This window comes from Oryzias latipes, chromosome 6 (assembly GCF_002234675.1).
Source record: "Oryzias latipes chromosome 6, ASM223467v1".
NCBI lineage: Eukaryota > Metazoa > Chordata > Actinopteri > Beloniformes > Adrianichthyidae > Oryzias > Oryzias latipes.
Genome location: NC_019864.2, coordinates 26,967,930 through 26,987,378, shown reverse-complemented (window position 1 = coordinate 26,987,378; position 19,449 = coordinate 26,967,930). Strand labels below are relative to the sequence as shown.

The following is a 19,449-nucleotide window of genomic DNA, read 5'->3' as shown; positions in this document are numbered from 1 at the left end:
CAACCAAAAAAACAACAGAATACTTAATGGAATCTTTTAATAAATTATAAACTGCACATCCCGCTAACTTAAAATTTAATTAACATATAGACAAGATAATATTGTTTTTACAAACATATTTTTGAGGTTAAAGCATAGAAAAGAAGATTTACAACCATCTGTTTTTATTTCTAGGCATTTCCGCCAAAGTTGACAACAGGTCTACGTCATAGTATGCAAGTACGGAAGCCCGCTCAGTCAGACTTCTGCCTCAATGCGTAAAACCTGAATAGCCGTGTTAGTTTAGTTAAGTTATCTTCCTGTTTGGTTTCTGTCTTAAGGTAGGAGGCATCGGTGTTAACTTCGCTGATGTTTGTTTCAGACGTTTTCAGTTAAAAGGCCGTCGCGGGGCTGCAAAACGAGTTATGCGCCCGACGTCTGGGGTCATTCAGGAAGTAACTAGCAAACAAGTGCTGCGGAAAGATGTCGGAGCCCAGCCGGTTCCAGTGGACGGTGGTGGTTCTCACCTGCCAGCACAAAGACAGCGTGTACGCCTTCCAAAGAGGTGAGGATCATCCTCATAATAAACGATCTCTGACGCTGCTGCTTTAACCTGCAGTACTATTTCCGGCCTGCAGATGTCGCTGATGAACATAACTATTTTTTTAAATCTAAAATGTATGTTTTTACACTAAGTTTGTTCCATTTGGAGAACATTGTAAATCGCAAACCTTTTTGTAATAGAATTATTTTGTGTAAATAAGTAGTAAAAGTGCATCCCCAAGCAATGTTGCAATGTGTTAAGTAAATGTAGACTGGGCAGTAGTATAGGATTAATACACATTTCGGTTGGCCCACATGTCATATTTTAGAAATTTCTACACTATATTTTATTTCCTTGCTTATAGTGGAGCAAAAAGCATTTAGTCAGCCACCAATTGTGCAAGTGGTGTTTGTAAGAAGCATTTCATGGTCTTGGAGTGGTCTAGCCAGTCTCCAGATCTCAACCCCATAGAAAATCTTTGGCGGGAGTTGAAAGTCTGTGTTGCCTAGCAACAGTCCCAAAACATCACTGCTTTATAGGAGATCTACTACTTTGTGAATATATTATGGTGTTTTTGTACGTGTGCTTTGTTTTACATGTGTTGTCCAGAGCTGGAGTTGCGGCAGCAGCGGGGCGCTCTCTGTCAGAGTGCGTTGGTTTTGACTGTGCGGGACCGCCAGGAGCCGCTGGGCAGTGGTGGAGCGACTCTGAACGCTCTGCTGGTGGCTGCTGAGCACCTGAGCAGCAGAGCAGGGCACACCGTGAGTTTATGGACGCACATACATGTCTGCCACGCTCCTCTTTTGAAGTTTTTTATTGCACGAAGGCTTCAAAGCGTTCACACATTTGGGAATCTCTTTCCACCTAGCAGTTTTTTCATGCCACATTGGCCTATAACTCCTCCACACTTTCAGCCATTTTGGTGTCAAAATGTTCAGCTCATTCTGGAGATTCCTGCTTGTACTTTTTTTGCCTATGTTTTTAAAGTTTTAGTGTTCAGCTCTGTCCAACTTTGTGCCTTTTCAAAACTGCACACTTTCAACTAGAAAAGCTTTCAACCTTTATCTTATTCAGCACATGTTGGACAATTTCAGTTGTATTATATATATATATAGTTTTTCAGCTCCAATATATTATAGAAATTTTACATCATTCTCTGGATTTATAATGAAAGTCAACAATGTTTAGAATGGTGACATCATCTTTTAGAGTGTGCAGGGGGGGGGGGGGGGGTGTTAGGGACCCAGTCCTTTGAAATTGGCGTTTCTGGTTCTTTTAAAGACAACTTTTTCTCCGATAAACTGCCTTAACTCCAGCAATGTGTGTCACATAGTCATGATTTTATTTTTCCAGATATGGATATGCATCCATTTTCCAAACCGGCTTAATCCCTTTTTGGGTCACGGGGTTCCCGGAGCCTGTCCTAGCTACTGTAGGACAAAGGCGGGGTACACCCTGGACAGTCTGTCGCAGAGCTACACAATCACACACACAAATTCACACTTAGAGACAATTTAGAATCACCAGTTCACCTAAGAAGCAAGTTTTTTTTATTATGTGGGAGAAAGCTGAAGTGCCTGCAGAAAGTCACAGCGTGGAGGAGGAGAGCACGCAAAGTCTACAAAAAGAGGACCTAGCCCGGGATTCAAATCAGGGCCTTCTCGCTGTAGGCGAGGGTGTCAGTCCGGTCCAGAAAGCTCCAATTTAAACACACGAAAAAACAGTAGGAAGACTTTCTGAGCAATTAAAAAAATATTGAGCACAGACTTCTTATTTATGCATCTGTTGACATCCTTATCCCACAGTTTATCACAACAGCAAGACAGTAGATTTGATAGTTTCCTTTACCCTGTGTGATGATACTTATATGGTTCACCTCTCGGCTTACCCCACTAGGTTGCTACAGCGCAGCAGCTTTCACAGATTTCAATTGTGGTTTGAGAATTTTTAGGCTGGAGGCCTTTCATGACACAACCCTGTATTTTCAAGGCACATGGAGAAGGTTTTTGCCCGAAGGACCCACCCATCTTCCTCTTCTGTTTTCTTCAGGTGGTTACAGCTGATGTCCTAGATGAAGCCCACATCCTCATTCTACACACTGTGAGTCCAGTAGCTTGATTTTTCTTTTCTCCGGAAGATCCTTGGGAGTGTCAGGATAAAACTTTGGATTTTTTGTCGCGCAGGGCCGGGATTTTCCCTGGAGCTCTTGCAGCCGAGCGTTCTGCTGGCTGCCCCAGGAGAACCCCGATCAGCAGATCCAGGCTCCAGTTTGCTGCTTGGACTTGCTGCTGGACTGTCTGAACATGCAGGTTTGCTGTGAGCTGCCTCACAGCAGCATAACTTCAAAACCCTCTGAAGAAATAAAAATTATACAGAAATGTTTGTAACAAGTCCATTTTACTGAAACCTACAGCTGTAGTGACTTTGTAGTTATTCAGGGTGACATGGTAATTTTTTAGAAATAAACACTAAATTGTTTGTTTTTCAGATCTGTCCTGGGTCTCCTCCTGGTGTGTGGGTCTGCAGCACTGACATGATCCTCACTGTTCCACCTGACTTTGGTTTGTACCAAAACACACTATTCAGTCTCTGATAAAAAAGGAATCTAAAACAATATCTGACAATCTGGATCAGGATTTTTGTAGGATCCTCATTCATATACTTTATTAGGTTTACTGGATTTAAAGAAATAAAAATAGAAAAGAGTCTGCATCAAAGTGAATTTGTTTCCATCATCTCACTCATCAAACACCTCTGGGTGTTTGACAGACGAAAAAAGTATTTTCAAGGTTGTGTCAAATGGACAAAAGATCAAAGGAAACCTCATGCTCATAAATAATAAAAATAATTAATTAAATAAATATCCTGACAGCATTTTGAATCAATACAAGGATCTCCAAATGAACTATCGCCATATATCGGTGAAACAATTTTTTTCCTAACACCTCTAGTGTTGCGGCTCCCTGTGCTTTAATTCCTATGGGAAACTGATCCAAATGGCTCTTTGAGTGGAACAGGTTGCCGACTACCACTAGCTCAGTGGAGAAAATGGGTGTGTCTGTTAGCCTGGGGACGGTGCTGGCAGTGCAGACTCTTCCCTGGGAGGGGCTGTTATCACTCTGTGCACTTTTTGCATGGTTTAGGGCCTAAACTTTAGGCCCTTTAAAGACCCACTCGCATGAAAATCATCTGTATTTAACATGTTCTCGTTGCATTTTTCTAATGATGGAGGCATATATAATGAAAATTAAGATTAAAACTGCATTTCTGAGTATTTCTTTTTCAAATTGTGTTGAAAAAATGGTGTTTGAAAAAGCCTGTAGCTGTGATGCTGCTGCTACAGTCGGAGGGTCACGCGCTCCCTGCTCTGCTCCGTCAACGACTAATCGACTATAAAAATCGTCAATGCTAATGTGGTATTGTCGACGCGTGTCTTTTTGTTGTTGTTGTCATTTTAAATTATTTTAACCATCAGCCAGGCATTGGGATTGTAAAGAACAACAGTAACCTTATAGGCGGTATAGCCTCCAAAAGTTCCGGGCTCTACCGGTCCGGCGCCTATAATAAGAAGAGGCTCGGTGCGCAAAATCAAAACGGGGCAAATCCCAAAAACTCTTGCTTCAGACCTTTTGTTTTCACAGCTCTGTTCCTATAAATGGAGTCATATTAATCCAACCAGAAACAAACTACAATAATGAATAGCTCCTTTGTGATCATGTCCCAGTGTATCCTTCTGGTTTTATTGGGAGCTGGGGTTGATGACATAAAAGTGGGTCATTCAATCAGGGAGAACCACATCATATCTTGTATAATTAGCACGTCTGTGTTTTTTACTGAAAGAACTAAAACATCATCATATTGAAGCGATAATAGCGTGTAAACAAATGATAACTACATAAACCCCAACAATCATAACTAAAAAAGAAACCTGGGAATGATTTGAAAACAGACTTTAAGACCCCTCAGAATAAAACTGCCAGAGTTTGTTGTTTTTGAATGAAGTTTAAAACATCAAGGTGTATAAAAATATTGTTGTTTCCAAAGATGCTACACCTGAGTAGTTTTAACACCAGAACACATTAACCATGACAGCCAATCGGGTCTGTGTGTTTGTGTGGCAGCTCTGACCTGGGAGGGTTTCTCTGGCGTTCGAGTTTTGGCGTTGCCGGGCGAAGTCTCATATGCAGCAAATCACGGTGTCTACCTGACCGACCCGCAGGTGCGCTCCTTGTCCAATGGTTTTCCTACTACACCTGTCTGCTCTGCTGCTGCTTCACTCATGATGGGGTCGTCTACAGGGGCGGGTCAGGAACATCATCTACAGGGGAACCCAGGAGCAGATCCAACAGGCTTTGATGTCTGACGGGAAAGTGCCGCTTGTACGTCTTTAGTGATATCATGATCCATAAGAACCTGAACCTGTCTGGTCGTCCTCAGGTTCTGGAGCAGCTTTTTGCTGTGAACCTTTTTCTGATCAGAAGTTCATCTATGTTTGTTTTTTTGTGTGACGTGTGTTTGCAGGTTTCAGGCCCGGTCTTCTTCTGCAGGTCAGTGTCAGAGAAGCTGCTACAGACTCACGTCACACCTCCCCTCGACGGATGCACCTACCTGGGCCTGGACTCTGGAGCCCCGCCCCTTCAGGTGCCCTTGACACATCACTCACCTGGAAGGCACGCCTGCCACATCACAATGAAGTTATTTAAAACGTCCCTCCTGATTTAGATTTTCAGGATAAAAACACTATATTCTTATTTATGAAGTTTTTTTTATTTAAAAATATATAGTTTAAAAAAAGTTGAAATAAAAGAAACATTTTACATAAAACATATTTATATTTTTAAATCAAAGTGTCAGGTAAAACGACTTTTAACACTGATTTAAAATTAGACATAAAATGTTAAATGTAGTTTAAAACAATTTTCTAAATTTATTTTAATGTTAAAAAAAGAACAACTAATTTTGTTTTCTGTTTTGTTTACAGAAATGTTACAAAAACAAAGATCTATAACAAAAGGTTAAACCTTGCCTTGATTTTATTATTTTTTTGAATATTTGAGAAGAGTTACAACTAGTTACAAACATTTCAAATGTAAACTAAAGGTTTTTATAGTCACTCTCCAAATGTGCATAATTATTTTATTTTTAAAGAAAACCTGATATTACTCAAAAACCTCAGGTGAATTCAATTTTGAAATATTATAAGACAGAAAACACAAGATCCACTAAATATTTATGAATATTGTTTGGATAAAGAAGAACCTGGTCACCATGGTAACCACAAACACACTCTGCATTTAAAAGGAGGTAAAATATAATTGGAAATTGGAAATGAGTGAAGAAGAGTTTTTTTTTTAATAAACTGCCATGATGCCAAACATTGAATCTGTTTTTTTTTTTGGAGAAAAAGATCTGATGTTTATACGAAACTTCATCCTGGTGCTCGCTCTTCATTTAACAGATCTCCCTGTTCCTGGACCTGCTGAAGTGTCTCTGCTCAGATCTGACTCTGGATCAGTTTGTGGGTGATGAGAAAGCCGAATGCAGTACCACAGCTCCCCCACAGGGGGCAGCCTTGAAGAGCGGCAGGGCACAGCTGTGGAGGATCCTGAGAGGAGCTCCGCTCTCTGTTGGTCAGCTGCTGCTCTGTAAACAACTTATTCATCTAGGAAGGCAATTCGGACTGGTTTATGGATGAAAAAATCCAAAGCTGATGCTGTAGAGAGGCTAAGTGAATATTTCCTTTTTTTAAAAGCAGGGGGACGTTCTCCAAGATCTGAAAATTAACATACTGAACTGTCAATCATTTATTTGCTGCAGAGGGGTTTTGTTCAGCTCCACAGTATTTTGACCAACTGCTTATAGGAGTTTTTTTTCATGTGCAATCACACATGCAAGTACACCTCTGTTTACATCATCAAGAATTTTCATATGTCTCTGCTCTCATCCTCAGTGTATGTCCCTGGTGGTTGCTATGACTACCTGACTCTGTCTGGAAAGGAGCATGTAGAGCGTTTAAGCCATGATCGGACGAGCAGAAACACTCTGTCTCACATCCAGGTGGCTCCTTGACTCTTCAGTAACAATTGTTTTGTTTTTCACAGAAAACATCCTGAAAACACTTACAGAGATAATCAGCTCATTGTGTTCGTACTCGTTCCATTCTGAGGATGGAACGAGGATGAGGATGAGGAGTCAGGAAATTCCTGTTCCCTCTCATGATGGTGGGTTTTTTTCTGCAGATGCTCAACCAGGTGAGTGAAGGAGCTCAAGTGATTAACAGCATTGTGGAGGGAGATGTTGCAGTGGCAACAGGAGCGGTGGTGCAACACTGCCACCTACAGGTTAGGGTTAGGATTCTTTTTAGCGTTTAAATCTATTTGTTCATTAAAAAAGAATTCTGAATATAAGAGTTTGTGCGGTTTCCTCTGGCGTCCCTCAGGGTCCTCTGGACATCCCATCAGGGTGCCTGCTGTCAGGTCTGGAGGCGTCAGGGTGTTCCTTCATCAGGCAACTGGCTGTGGGAAATGACATCATCATTCAGGGACATCGGATTGAGCTGGGCGAGTTGAGGCTGACCGTGCACACTGTGATGGGCGCTCACGACGACCTACAGGTGAGCAAACTGAGCGACTGTGAGGTCACCACACCTGAAACCTTCAACTTTTTGTGGAGATATTCCTCAGCGGAAGGGGTGTTATGCTGTTGTTATGGTAAATTTTAGACACTAAGGTTGTGTGCAAATATATGCGTTCGCCATTTTGTAAGGCTGACTGAATATACAATTCCAAAATCTAGTTTCCTGGAAATTTCCCAGAAGTCTCAGCTTAAAAATCATCAAAATTCATCGATCCTCACTAGATTGGAGAGCATAGACCACAATGCACTACGTTTGAACAATTTTTGTTTAAAAAATGTTCCTTTCAATTAAAATTGGACATAAAACTAACTTAAGGCTGTAAAAACAGATTATTTACGATAGGGTGACACATTTGATCTGTAGAAAAGAGATTCTGTAGTCTACAAAACATGTGAAAGTGAAGGAAGTTCCTGAAAACCTCTGTTTTTTCACAGGCTAAAGATGAATTTAATACGTTTTTCCCTCTGTCACTTCTCTATCCGTCAGGTCTCATGTGATGACAGCAGTGCCTCCTTCCTCAACCAGAAGTGGAGCATCTTCTTCTGCAGAACAGGAATCCAGTAAGAACTAAAACCACATGAGGAGGCTTTCATGCTCATAGCTCACGAACGGTTAGAGCCTTCAAAAACTGTTGTGATACTTGGATTGATAGAAAATGTAATACTATTTTTTTTTTATCATCTTACCTAAAAGAAGTAAAAGTAAGATCAATTAAAGCTTCAAGTGGCATTGTTTTTGTGGAAGTTTTTGTGATATTATACTTATAACATCAACTTATTATAACGTACCGGTATTCGTTTTTGTGAAAAACAAATATGTTTTTGTTGTTTCGTTCAGCTTGAACCAATGACTCATGTATTCAATATTCACAACATTCCAGTGAAAACTGTGCGAGCAACAGGGAAACGGCACTTTTGTGTGTGTGTGTGTGTATGTAACATTTTGTGAAGACCGCTTAAGCCAGAGTTTTTTCCAATATTTTTGCAAAAATGTGAAAATCGTCAAATTATAGATTTTGCCACAGAATAGCCGCCAAGCCCCCGTTTCATGTTTTTGGATAGAAATCACCATGTTGAAAATTCTGATATTCATTTTCACCGGGTTCACTAGGTTTATGCAAATCTCCACCCTGGTTTTTGAGTTTGTTACAGGAGTGAAATTTTGGCTCAGAGGTGATATCTTTTCATTTCTGCTCATGTTTTTCCTTTACTCATCCTTTTTGCTCACTCACCTCATTTTCTGCCCCTCCAACTCCACCTCAGGCCTGAGGAGCTGTGGGTCAAAGGAGTACAGCGCTCCCTCCTGGATGCTCGGTTATTCCCAGTCCTCCACCCCAGAGCAGGCACTTTAAATGCTGAGGGGGGTGCTGGCTGGCTCCTGGGGGGGGCTGGCTCCCTGCAAAGGTGGAGGGAGTCGTGGAGGATTTCCTTGCGAGAGGTGCTGTCCCTCACTCGTCAGGAGGCGGAGCTCCAGTGGAGAGAGGAGTTGCTGTTCCTGGCGGGGAGGAAGCGAGTAACTGATGCCCTGCAGAGTCGAAGTAACGTCTGCCTGCTGCCTTGCTTCAGAGCCGCGGTGCTGAGAGGCCATCAGGGGGCGCTGCTGGAGACTCTTGACAACAGTGAGTCTTTGTGGGAAAGTTCAGTTCCAAAGTCTCAAGAGTAAATATGGATGAATAAAGGCATTTGCAGTGTAGGAGATTTGTGTCAAACAATGGTCCCTAAAAGCCCAAACTGCACCCCTGATGTTCCCTCTGCATGTGAAACAAAAGATGTGGTTGTTAGACTGAGAGAAATGGCTCCCCTTGATTTTAGTCGCTGCAGGAAGTGAAGGGCAGACGGCGAAGCCTAAGGCAGAGCTGGGCGCGGCCGCTCGCTGTCTGTCCTGCATTGCTGATGTTTTGGTGTGCATGGCGGGCGGCAAAGGGGGTCTGAGAAGTGGACCAGCTGCTAACGAGCTCTGGAGTTCAGCCTATGCTCTCCTGGAGAAGGGGGATCTAAAAGGCGGAGTCAAAGCCCTCGCCGTGCAGAGGCAGCTGTGGCTCAGCAGGTGGGACTTTTCCCGCCAGCCTCTTCATTACTGCAAGGAATAGAGCATGAGCTATTGTGGTGCTGCCCCCCTACAGACCCGACCTGCTGGTCAGAGCAGCGCGGCACTACGAGGGCGCTGGACAGGTGCTACTGCGACAAGCTGTGATGTCATCGCAGATGTTCATCTCCATTGGACAGGGGGAGGTCCCGCCGCTTCAGCAGTGGCAGGAAGTTCAGTGTCCAGCCCGGCTGGACTTAGCAGGTGTGTCTGGGGGGGGGGCTAGAAGCTGCGGAGTACATGGATATCTAGTCTTCATGTTTTAGGTGGCTGGAGCGACACCCCACCCATCGCCTTTGAGCACGGCGGTTCTGTGACAAACATTGCAGTGAAGGTCGATGGTAGGCGTCCAATTGGCGCCAAAGCCAGACGCATCCTGGAACCTCACCTCCGACTGGTCAGTTACTCTGGAGGGCAAGAAAGCAGGGTTTCCATGGAGACGGTGTGTGAGAGCCTGGAGGATCTGAAGGACTACTGCCAGCCTCACGCTCCGGGTACGGAACCAAGCTTCTTCCAGTCCCGATGAAAATGTTGTTTCTAAAAAGGTTCATGTGTCGTTTTTCTGATGATGGAGGACATATATAAAGACAATTTAGGCTAAACTTGCATTTCTGAGTATTTTTATACAAAACCTTGTGAATCTGAAGCAAATAAAAAAGTGCCCTTTGAAAAAGATTGTATTTGTGACGTAGAAAATATGCGGGCTCCCTGCTCCGCACATTCTGATGCCTCCACCTGTAGACGAATAGATCCGTGTACGTCTTTGTTTTCCTCATCCGAGCTGGCATCTGGTTTAAAACTGCACGGCTGGATACGGCAAAAGTTAAGGAATAGGTTAGAGGAAAAACTTCTGCAGATTCAGTCAAACGTTTCGTTCCAAACATCAGACTCAGACTGATTTGGTTAAACCTTCAGATTTGAAGAACAGGGCTTGTGTCTGCAAATTTACTGAGCTCATTGCAAAAGTCGAGCAGTTCTGGGTGCAATCACTCTGGCAGATAAGACATTAGGTTAGGAGCCTTCAGGACACCAACTGTTGAAGGTTTACTTCTGTGATCACACCAAAATAGTTGCATAAACTCAGTTTGAACAAGTGAGAATATTTTCAGACCCATCAATTTGGTGTGATTTACCTTCACAATAAGCAGACTGGAGTGCCTGGAAGTGTGAAGCAGCTACAACAGCTAGGTTGAGATCTAAACAAGAGACAAATCATTGTTTAAAATTTCAGGGTTTAAGATATAATACAGATTAAAGAATGAAATGCGAAACGGGTCCATTGTTCCCCTAAAAAGATTGAGTTGTTTTCTTGTTGCAGGAGCTCTGCTGAAAGCAGTGTGTGTCTGCAGCGGTCTGGTGTCTTTGTCCTCCCAGGATCCTCTGGAGCATCAGTTGATGCAGAGGTGGGGTGGAGGGGTGGAGCTCCACAGCTGGTCTGAGCTGCCTACCGGATCTGGGTTGGGTGAGAAACTGACCAACACAAAAATCATACGTACAGCTGAGAAAAAGAAAATCACAAAAACTCCCAAAGCCTCTAGATATAGCCCAAAAAATAAATGAAAATCTGTAAATTGTGCGGTAAACAAAATAAAATGAGGTTCATTGATCCAGAAAAACAAACATCCAAAATTTTGAACACCAGAAACACAAAACAGAAGAAAAAAAACTACATCTGGAACATGCTGAATTGACTGTGAGAGCTGGGCTTCTCGTGCAGGTACCAGCAGTATCCTGGCGGGGGCACTTTTGGCTGCAGTGTACAGATGTACGGGTCAGACGTACGACACGGACTCCCTGATCCATGCAGTCCTGTATCTGGAGCAGATTCTGACCACAGGTCGGAGACTTCCTGCCTCCTGAACACCAGCTTCTTTTTTAGCTTAGACTTCCCTGACCTTCTCTGCTGCCTCCTTCTCTTTCTGATTCTTGTCCAGGTGGGGGCTGGCAGGACCAAGTTGGGGGTCTTGTGGGCGGAGTCAAGGTGGGCCGTTCCAGAGCGCACTTGCCTCTTCGGGTGGAAGTGGAGCGTCTCAGTCTGAGGGAGCAGTTCCTGGCGTCTCTGGAACAGCACCTCCTGCTGGTTTACACCGGAAAAACCCGGCTTGCTCGTAACCTGCTGCAGGTTTTTACTCGACACTTTTCCGATGTTCTGACTTTAGCTCCTGGTTTGGGCTCATATTAAAGGCTGCGTATTTTCAAAATGTGGTGTGTTTGCAGGATGTGGTCCGCAGCTGGTACAGCCGTCTGCCGGCGATGGTCCAGAACGCCCAGCAGCTGGTGTCTAACTCTGAGGAGTGCGCCCGAGCATGCTCAGACGGTGAGATAGAAAGGTCACATGGGGCACGACAATCAAACATCTAAAAAAATGACCTGCTAGTCTTAAACCAGGCTACCAGTCCTGGTCTTGTGTCCAGTTTAAGTTTTCTGCAAAGCATCACACGTCAGCAGAGACACCTCCCGCTCTAGCAAGCCCTTTGTCCTCAGGTTCTCTGTCCAGACTGGGTCAGTGTCTGGACCGCTCCTGGCAGCACAAGAAGCTGATGGCGCCCGGCTGCGAGCCGGCCTCAGTTCGGGTCTTGATGAACGCCCTCAGGCCCCTCGTCCTGGGTCAGAGCCTGGCTGGAGCCGGAGGCGGGGGTTTCCTGTACCTGCTGACCAAAGAACCTCGACAGCAGGAAGTGGTGCTGCAGGTCCTCAGAAACACTACGGTAAGAACCAGCAGAGCGCTCCAACAGTTTGAGCGTCTGAGTTAGATCATAAATTGCTGATACCACCAACTGCTTTCAGTTCCTTTGGCCCACATGTTTGTGTTCTTTAAGATCTTTTAGGGATATGAGGAATGAATCAGTGGGTTCTTGTCAACCTGTGCCGCTCCTGCTAATCCTGACTGATGTGTTTCAGGGTTTGGGAGACTTCAGCGTTCACTATGTGGAGCTGGACATGGACGGGATCACAGTGGTGCAGCCGACAGACACTTAGAACCCAAAGCCTAATGGATTAACAGTTTCCAGCTCATCAGTTTCAGTACATACTTCAGCCAACAATAAAAGTACACAATATGTGTTTAATGATGGAAGATACGGTTTTTTACTAGTGTTTTACAGCTGATCAATATGATAAAACACACAGCGATGACGAGGAGACCAAAGTTGTTCTGAGTACAAAAGTGTCTTTTTTTTAAATATTTCTGGAATCTATTTTGATAATAGTGATGGCATGTTTCTATTTTAGGATACATGTTTTGTCCAGGATTGATCTGGAGCATCTGTGATATGATCAAATAAACTCCTATCTAACCTGACGGCATCAAATCATTTCCTTTCCTTTTAAGGATCAGCAGAGGAGCTTCAGGGTCAGAGCGGAGATCAGCGGTGCTTTTCCTCTGGCTCTGATCACATTTTTTTTTCCACCTCAGAGAATCAAGCGTTCAATGAAAGATGAGGAGGCTCAAATTATTTTTGAGATTAGAGATTTCTACATTTTCTTTCTTCTAATCTCTGATGGATCCTCAGGTGACCGTTCTGGTGATCACATTCACAAAAATAAGCATTTATAGTTTAAAGATTCTTCATCTCGATTCTATATTTGTCAGGTTTGATCAATCCCTTTAGAATCGAGTCTCCAGGGGCAGGTTCTAAGGTAAAAACAGCCAGAACACAAACCGGGTCATTTACCATTTATTATATTTACATGAGGGAGAGGGGGGGGGGGGGGTCTTTCTGACCGTGTATAGAAGACAGGTATTTAGGTATATAGTTAGATAAAAATGGAGCCGGAGTTTAAAAAAGTTCATCCTTTTTTTTTTTGACAAAAATCAAAAGAAGTGGATCGTCTCACATTAGGAATGATTTAACACTGAACCTTTACACCTTCAGAGACGTTCGACTGGACCTGCAGGAACATGAAGCTGCTCAAAGAAAACGCCTTTTCTGACCCGTTCCCCATTCAGTGGATTCATGTGAACGGGGAAAACAGTTCGACACTGCATCTGCGTGTCGTTTCCTCAGATGTCAAACTTGTCTTCACAAACACAGTGTCCATTCTCCTCGTATTCCTCCCGCGTCACCACCATTTCATCAAAGTCCGGACTGTGAGCCAGTAGCTTCCCTCCTTCCCACGCGTGGCAGACTGGACTGAAAAACGGAAGAACACGGGAGAAAATCCTGAGAAAACCTATAATGTCAGACCACTTCTCAAGGTCAACCTGGATCAGATATTTGCAATATCATGATGACACAGTCTGCAAACCTGGACTCTTACTTTGGAGGTAGAAGCACTGATACTGGGAGGTGGGCGGGGACAAGTGACCGTAGCTCCGCCTCCAGACGCTCTCTGAAGCCCGGGAACAGCATGTTTCCTCCAGTCAGAACAATGTTCTGGTACAAGTGAGGCTGCATCTCTGTGGACAGACATAAGCGGTTACTGAGTTCCCAAGAGCAGCTGGCTTCATTCTAAGGAACGGACCTTCTGGAAGGGACTGGACCGAGTCTACGATGGCCTCTGGGATCCCCATCTCCTGGATGCCGATGTCTGACGGGTGGAAAAGCGTCTCAGGAACAGCAAATCGCTCGTTGACCAACCTCAGGATCTGCTCGCCTGTCTTATACTTCCCGCTGAAGACCATCTCCTCACGTGGCTAAAGGGCAGATCAGATGATAAGATGTAAGAACTACAGGCTTCACTCATCATGAACCTTTCATAATGAAAATATTGTTTAGGAGTCCATCCGTCCATCGTCTGAACCCACTGAATTACAAGGTTGTTGGAGCAAAGCTACAGCCTGAACAGGTCACCAGTCACATGGTGACTCACATGCACACCTAGGGGCAATTAAGAGTCACAAATAAACATCTGAAGCAATAAACATCTGAAGCATGTTTTTGGACTGGGAGGAAGCCGGAGTGCCCAGAGAAAACCAATGCAACAGTTTAAATATTAATATAATGGATATTCTTTTGGGTTATTTTTCATTTTGAATGCCCGTTATGTCACAAAGGAGAGGAGATGAGAGCATCTCACCTTGCAAAAGCCTTTTTTGATGGCGCTGAAGTCAGGAAGAACATAGTCTCTCATCAAATCGTTGTCCTCACCTCTCAGTCTGCAAACACAGTAAATGTGAAAGGGTTCTCCTTTTCTTTAAAAAGTCTGGTGAATGTCTCTGAGACACGTTTAACATCACACAGGTGGACCAGCAACAATAGACGTGCATCTGTCTTACTGCGCGATCTCCATGTCTTTGTAAAACTGCTGTGAGACGTAGCAGACGTCCTCCTTCACCTGGTTGATCACATGAGTTTCATCCATCACGTGCAGCTGGCTGGAGAAGTCGTTGCAAAGAATTATTCAGTAACTTATTTGATAAACGTAAAGCTGCAGACACAAACCCACCGATAGGAGATGATTTCTTTTAAGTGATTGGTGAGCAGTTTTCCCCCAACATTGATTCTGAAACACAAAAGTGTTTACAGTTGGTATTCTCACGGTCATAAGGGCCATAAGACAGCACAGTCTTACCTGCGGATGCCATGATTCAGTTTCTTGCTGCGGCAGTAGGGGGCGATGTGTGTGAAGGAGAACCCAGAGTCCACCACCAGGCAGCAGAGCTCAGACGGTTTGGAGTGGAAGCAGTGATGAGCGCTCAGAGAGCCACCTGGAGGAGAACAAAGGCAGTAAATGTCAAATCTCTGTTCTTTCATTAGAGCAAAACGACTCCATATTCTAACCTTGATTTTGTCTGAGCATCGAGTTAACAGCACAATTCATGTGAGACATCATTGCAGCCACTGTGGTCGTTTTTGGACCACAGAATGAAAATGTCTGCTTTTATTTTGAAACCAGGAGGAAATCTTTTTTTGTAAGTCAAAGAGGATGCTTGTTCTTACTTAATGATCTTTTAGTATTTATCTGCGTGATTCTTCAAAACCTGTGTTAAAACTTTGCTCAAACTTTTAAAATGCTCTCTTCTTAACGTTTTTTAAATTCCCTGTCAAAACCTATTTTTCCTACATAAAAATGACTCTTTGAGATAAACATATTCCTATAAACTCTTTTTAAATGCGCTTGTTTGATATTCTGGTCATTTGATGAACTCACCATTGATTCGAAGAGCAGACTGAAACTGGTATTCTTCAAAGAGGATCTCATTCATGGACTCCTGGATGGAGGTGAAGTTGAAGTATGGCTCTGTGATGATGATGCTGGTGTCTGCAAAGTCAACCTACACAAGGAACTCATAGTCAGCAGCTGGAAGAGCCTACTTAACTACATGCATGACTAACATACAAAAACGGACAAGTGCACCTTAAACATCTCCTTTCCAAAAAGGTGATCCCACACCTTCCTCTGAACATCCCAGTTGACCAGGTAACCCTGCACAGACATGAGCACCTAGTAAGAAACTGTTACCCAACCTGCACTGGACCTGCAGAGGCAACCTCACCTTCTGAAAGGGGAGGATGTAAAAGAGACCCGACGGATCTTTGATCTCATCCAGCTGATTCGCCGTGAACGTTTTTAGCCGGGAATTCTTTGAGCGAAACTGACAGTTGGGAATCACGCTGAAGAAAAATAAAGACAGAAACCAAGTTAAATTGGAAAAAACAAAATGTAAAAACGTCACATCCAGTAAGATCTTCAACCCACACAAATGCTAGAGATCTGGCATAAAAACGTGAAAAAAAACCTAAATAAACTTCCCACATCTGAAGAAAAAGGGTAAAAAAGTGTCACTAAATCTTCTACTGGTTCAATCAGAAGAATGGAGAAAACAAAGACTTTTGTAGATGAAATTCAGTAGACAAAAACATAACGGAGACTAAACATCACGACACAAATATTGACAGTTTCCCTTCCTAACAAAGTTAAGTTTGTGTTCACATGCAAAGCTAGATTTTTTTTATTACATAGAATATTTTCACAACATCCTCACAATACTTTTGTTTGCGAACAATAAAAGTATCTTAGGATCTGAAGATTCTGCTACCAGATTAGCACAAACTCAGATCACAAATGCATAAACAAACAAAAACTGTTGCCAATAATAGAAACAGGGGAACCTGTAACCTAATAGTACCTGTAACAGACAAAATATTTGGAGTATTCTAAGTCTAAGGTTTGAGTACCAAAAAGAACTTGGAAAAAAAAACCTTTTGTTTTCCTATGTCCATTTTTGCAAAATTGTTCTTTGATTTACCAAAGTAAAAGTCATAATGTGTTTGCCTGACAAGAAAAGCAATTTTGCCGCATTCGATTCGTTCGAGGGTAAATCTCTGTTGTAACGTTTATAGCTTACTGCTATTACCCCCCTACACTCAGTCCCATGACTTTATGTCACAGTGCAACAAACAAACGTTTTCCAGTGGAATGAGGTTTTAATCTTTCGGGAAATAAAAAAAAACGCAATATTGATTGAAAGCATCATCGTCATCTGTGAAGTTAGCCTTGCTAAAACAAAGTAACCTCACCTGACTTTCTCCAGACTGTAACCGATCTTCGCCGTGTACGCGCCATTATCCAAAACTAAGGTAGCCATTTTAGAAGAAAAACATTTAAATAACTATTTAGTTTTTTAAGTCGTAACTACACAAAAAGCACATTGTAAACTGATCGGGCTAAATCAGCCACCATTCAGAATTGTTCCTTCTAGCCAATCACATTCAGTCTTTCATCTTTCTTCCGGACGATGGAAAGCCAATCACATCTGCGTAATCTTTTTCTTTCAGCCAATCAAAGAACAAGCCAAAGTACCTCCTGAAAAAGTGGCTCGTGCAGAAACACATTCCTGTCACAGTTCCACTTTTTAGATATTTTAACATAAATGAATTTTTCGTTTGTCAAACTAACTAAATACGCTATTAACATGTCCCCGCCTCTCTCTATATAAAGTAATTAAAGAAAAACATGATTAAAAAAAATTAGGACTCTCTTCAAATAGGAAGATTTGACAAACTTAGCAAACAATCTGCCTTTTTTCTCATCTTTTTTTTATTTTTTTATTTTTAATTTTTTTTTATTGAATGCTGGAAGAATACAGTACAAAAATATAACACTATAAAAGTACAATGTAAGAACATAACACAACTCCAAAATAGAAGTTATTATTATTATTTACGTTTTTAGCTTCTGTTGAAAACAAAAACATTTTATAAAATTAGCATCAAAGTATATCAAAAGAAAAAATCCACAAAGAGAAAGGAAAAAAAAACCACAATGGAACTAGATTAGTTTTATTGAATACATTTTATTGCTGGAGTTCCATTTTCAGTAAGAAAAGCAAGAAAAGTTAAGGTACTTCATTAGAAAATTTACCTTTGAGATTTTGAAATTTTTCCAGAAATAGAATCACAGTTAGAAAAAAGAAAGAACCACTATCTTTGTGATTAAATTGTTTAAAACCAAAAATCACGTTTTTATAATAAAGTTAAAAATCAGCAAAAACAGAGTCAGTAATGAATTTGTGGCTCTTTTTCCAGAATGTGTCAGTAAATTCACATGACCAAAATAAATGAGAACATGTTTCAGGATTTTTCTGTCAGAAAGTACAGCTGTTGTTTAAGTCAACTCTAAATTTAGATAATGTTTTGCGGGATAAAATTTGTCCAGTAGTGTAAATTAAATTTCTTTGACCTTGTTTATTGAACAGACTTATTGTGGTAAAGACCGATTTTTATTTTTCAACATAAATAATGTGTAAGATGACTTCCTCCAAAAACAGACACATTGACTGTATCTGAGGCCAAACATTTGGAGAGAGAACAAGCGTATGTACCATTACCCTGCTGCTGGACGTCATTCCATATTCCAAAAGTGGGAATTTGGGGTCTTTACAATTTTCAACAAATTCTACACTTATATCTTCTGATTGATTGGGCACACATGATGTCGGTGTCACTGTTTACTCTAGCATACCTGTCTGAACATATGAATTTTAAAAAGCACCCTCAAGAGCAGTCATTCAAATTTGCTGTTGAAAATCAATGAAATAAAAGCAATGCTGACACCGATTTACTTTCTCATTTCTCATGTTTCTGGTGACTTGTTTCTGCAGGTCATGAACAGTGTGGTTTTTGTTTATCATCTCTGGATACATTTTCTTAGAAACAATATGAGATGTTCTACTGTTTATTGTGTAAATACTTTTAAAAGTTTCAGGTTGAGTAGAGTTTAGACAGTTGTGTTGATACGGAACAATGAGGCATCTTTGCAGAATGTTTGTTCAATCAACACAGACAATGTACTTATCACACAATCATCAGGAATATCCTACCCTCTACATTTTTTATGTGAGTTCCTGGTTCAGATAACAACCGCTGCTGACTTGAAGCAACATCTGAACTGTTTTATGTCAATATTTGGAGAAACTTCATGGCTTTCAGGTGAACTAGAGAAATTATTATTATTATCTCTGAATCCCTTTGCCTACTTTTGAAGACATCTCAGTTCTTCCTTCACTTCTTCACGTGAAAAATTCTGTTCAGGAAACATTTTTTACAATTAAAATTTGAAATAATAATCAAATTGAATGATCTTAAGCTGAGTGATGAGTCAAAATCAACAACAAACCTTGGATTTGAGATGGTCATATATAAAAAGGTCGTGTATAAAAGCACCACAGATTAAATGCACTGAGGCAGAAGGTGTTCTGTAAAAAGTCATCACGCCCACACCCTCTTCTGGGCAGTCGGGTTGGTTCAGATCGGATATCATTGTTCTTTCTCACTGTGCATGAATTCCCCTGTTAGAGAAGAATCAAATTCTTGCACATACATGTTCACATGTCCAGTAAAGAAGCTGATTAAGCTTAGACGTCATTCGGGTTGCTCAAAAGTGTGGAAGACTTATTCTAGCTCTGAATTCTAGCTCTGCTTGCACTTCATCACTGATTACCCAAACCAGGTGTGTCCTGTCAGTCAAAATGTGGAAATACCTGACTAAGCCAATTTCCAGCAATGACTCAGATGGAACAAGATTGATGTTGGTTGAATTTCTAGTTAGTTGAAGCTACTGCAGTTTTGTTAAACTGCCTTTTTTTCACCTTTACCTGTTTCATGTTTCCACCTGCCTCAAAGTGACACAGATGTAAGTTCACGCATTTATTCCTACAGCAAGACCTGAGTAAAGGGAAGATCTAATTTTTCCACTGTGATTTTTCTCGTCAGTTTAAACCACAAAATAAAATAAAATGCTTTTAAAAACAAATAAAGTT

General features: G+C 41.9%; 2 protein-coding genes across 4 annotated transcripts; one reads left to right on the top strand and one right to left on the bottom strand.

Annotated features, from left to right (window-relative positions):
* Positions 1–200: 200 nt before the first annotated feature.
* fuk (fucokinase) lies at positions 201–12,546 on the top strand. 3 transcript variants are annotated; one of them, XM_011476412.3, is made up of 24 exons: positions 201–544; positions 1,133–1,284; positions 2,573–2,623; positions 2,707–2,832; positions 3,012–3,084; positions 4,645–4,742; positions 4,822–4,902; positions 5,045–5,164; positions 5,982–6,153; positions 6,474–6,580; positions 6,763–6,864; positions 6,963–7,136; positions 7,647–7,720; positions 8,423–8,778; positions 8,972–9,206; positions 9,283–9,449; positions 9,512–9,739; positions 10,564–10,707; positions 10,963–11,082; positions 11,180–11,367; positions 11,463–11,562; positions 11,730–11,953; positions 12,147–12,237; positions 12,287–12,546. In XM_011476412.3, the coding sequence occupies exons 1-23, from the start codon at positions 463–465 to the stop codon at positions 12,222–12,224; spliced, it is 3,252 nt and encodes a 1,083-aa protein (XP_011474714.1). In that variant the 5' UTR covers positions 201–462; the 3' UTR covers positions 12,225–12,237; positions 12,287–12,546. The 3 variants fall into 3 exon arrangements, with proteins under 3 accessions (XP_011474714.1, XP_011474713.1, XP_020559874.1); XM_020704215.2 differs by having other exon boundaries at positions 221–276; positions 362–544; positions 12,147–12,546; XM_011476411.3 differs by having other exon boundaries at positions 12,147–12,546.
* Positions 12,547–13,027: 481 nt separating this feature from the next.
* On the bottom strand, positions 13,028–16,905 carry actr6 (ARP6 actin related protein 6 homolog). Its single transcript, XM_004069777.4, has 11 exons — positions 16,709–16,905; positions 15,685–15,802; positions 15,546–15,614; positions 15,339–15,462; positions 14,760–14,895; positions 14,634–14,690; positions 14,464–14,562; positions 14,265–14,343; positions 13,710–13,881; positions 13,506–13,644; positions 13,028–13,378 (listed from the first exon to the last, which is right to left on the bottom strand). Exons 1-11 carry the CDS (start codon positions 16,774–16,776, stop codon positions 13,249–13,251), a joined length of 1,191 nt encoding a protein of 396 aa, XP_004069825.1. The 5' UTR covers positions 16,777–16,905; the 3' UTR covers positions 13,028–13,248.
* Between the last annotated feature and the right edge of the window lie 2,544 nt (positions 16,906–19,449).

Bases quoted from the DNA above. Each gene is read 5' to 3' on its own strand.
- fuk (XM_011476412.3), top strand. From the start codon at position 463: ATGTCGGAGCCCAGCCGGTTCCAGTGGACGGTGGTGGTTCTCACCTGC. The intron at 4,903-5,044 runs GTACGTCTTTAG...GTGTGTTTGCAG, and splicing joins CTGACGGGAAAGTGCCGCTT to GTTTCAGGCCCGGTCTTCTT. The intron at 11,563-11,729 runs GTGAGATAGAAA...CTTTGTCCTCAG, and splicing joins CGCCCGAGCATGCTCAGACG to GTTCTCTGTCCAGACTGGGT.
- actr6 (XM_004069777.4), bottom strand. From the start codon at position 16,776: ATGGCTACCTTAGTTTTGGATAATGGCGCGTACACGGCGAAGATCGGT. The intron at 14,344-14,463 runs GTAAGACAGATG...CTGTGTTTGCAG, and splicing joins AAAGACATGGAGATCGCGCA to ACTGAGAGGTGAGGACAACG. The intron at 13,645-13,709 runs GTCCGTTCCTTA...GTCTGTCCACAG, and splicing joins GGTCCAGTCCCTTCCAGAAG to AGATGCAGCCTCACTTGTAC.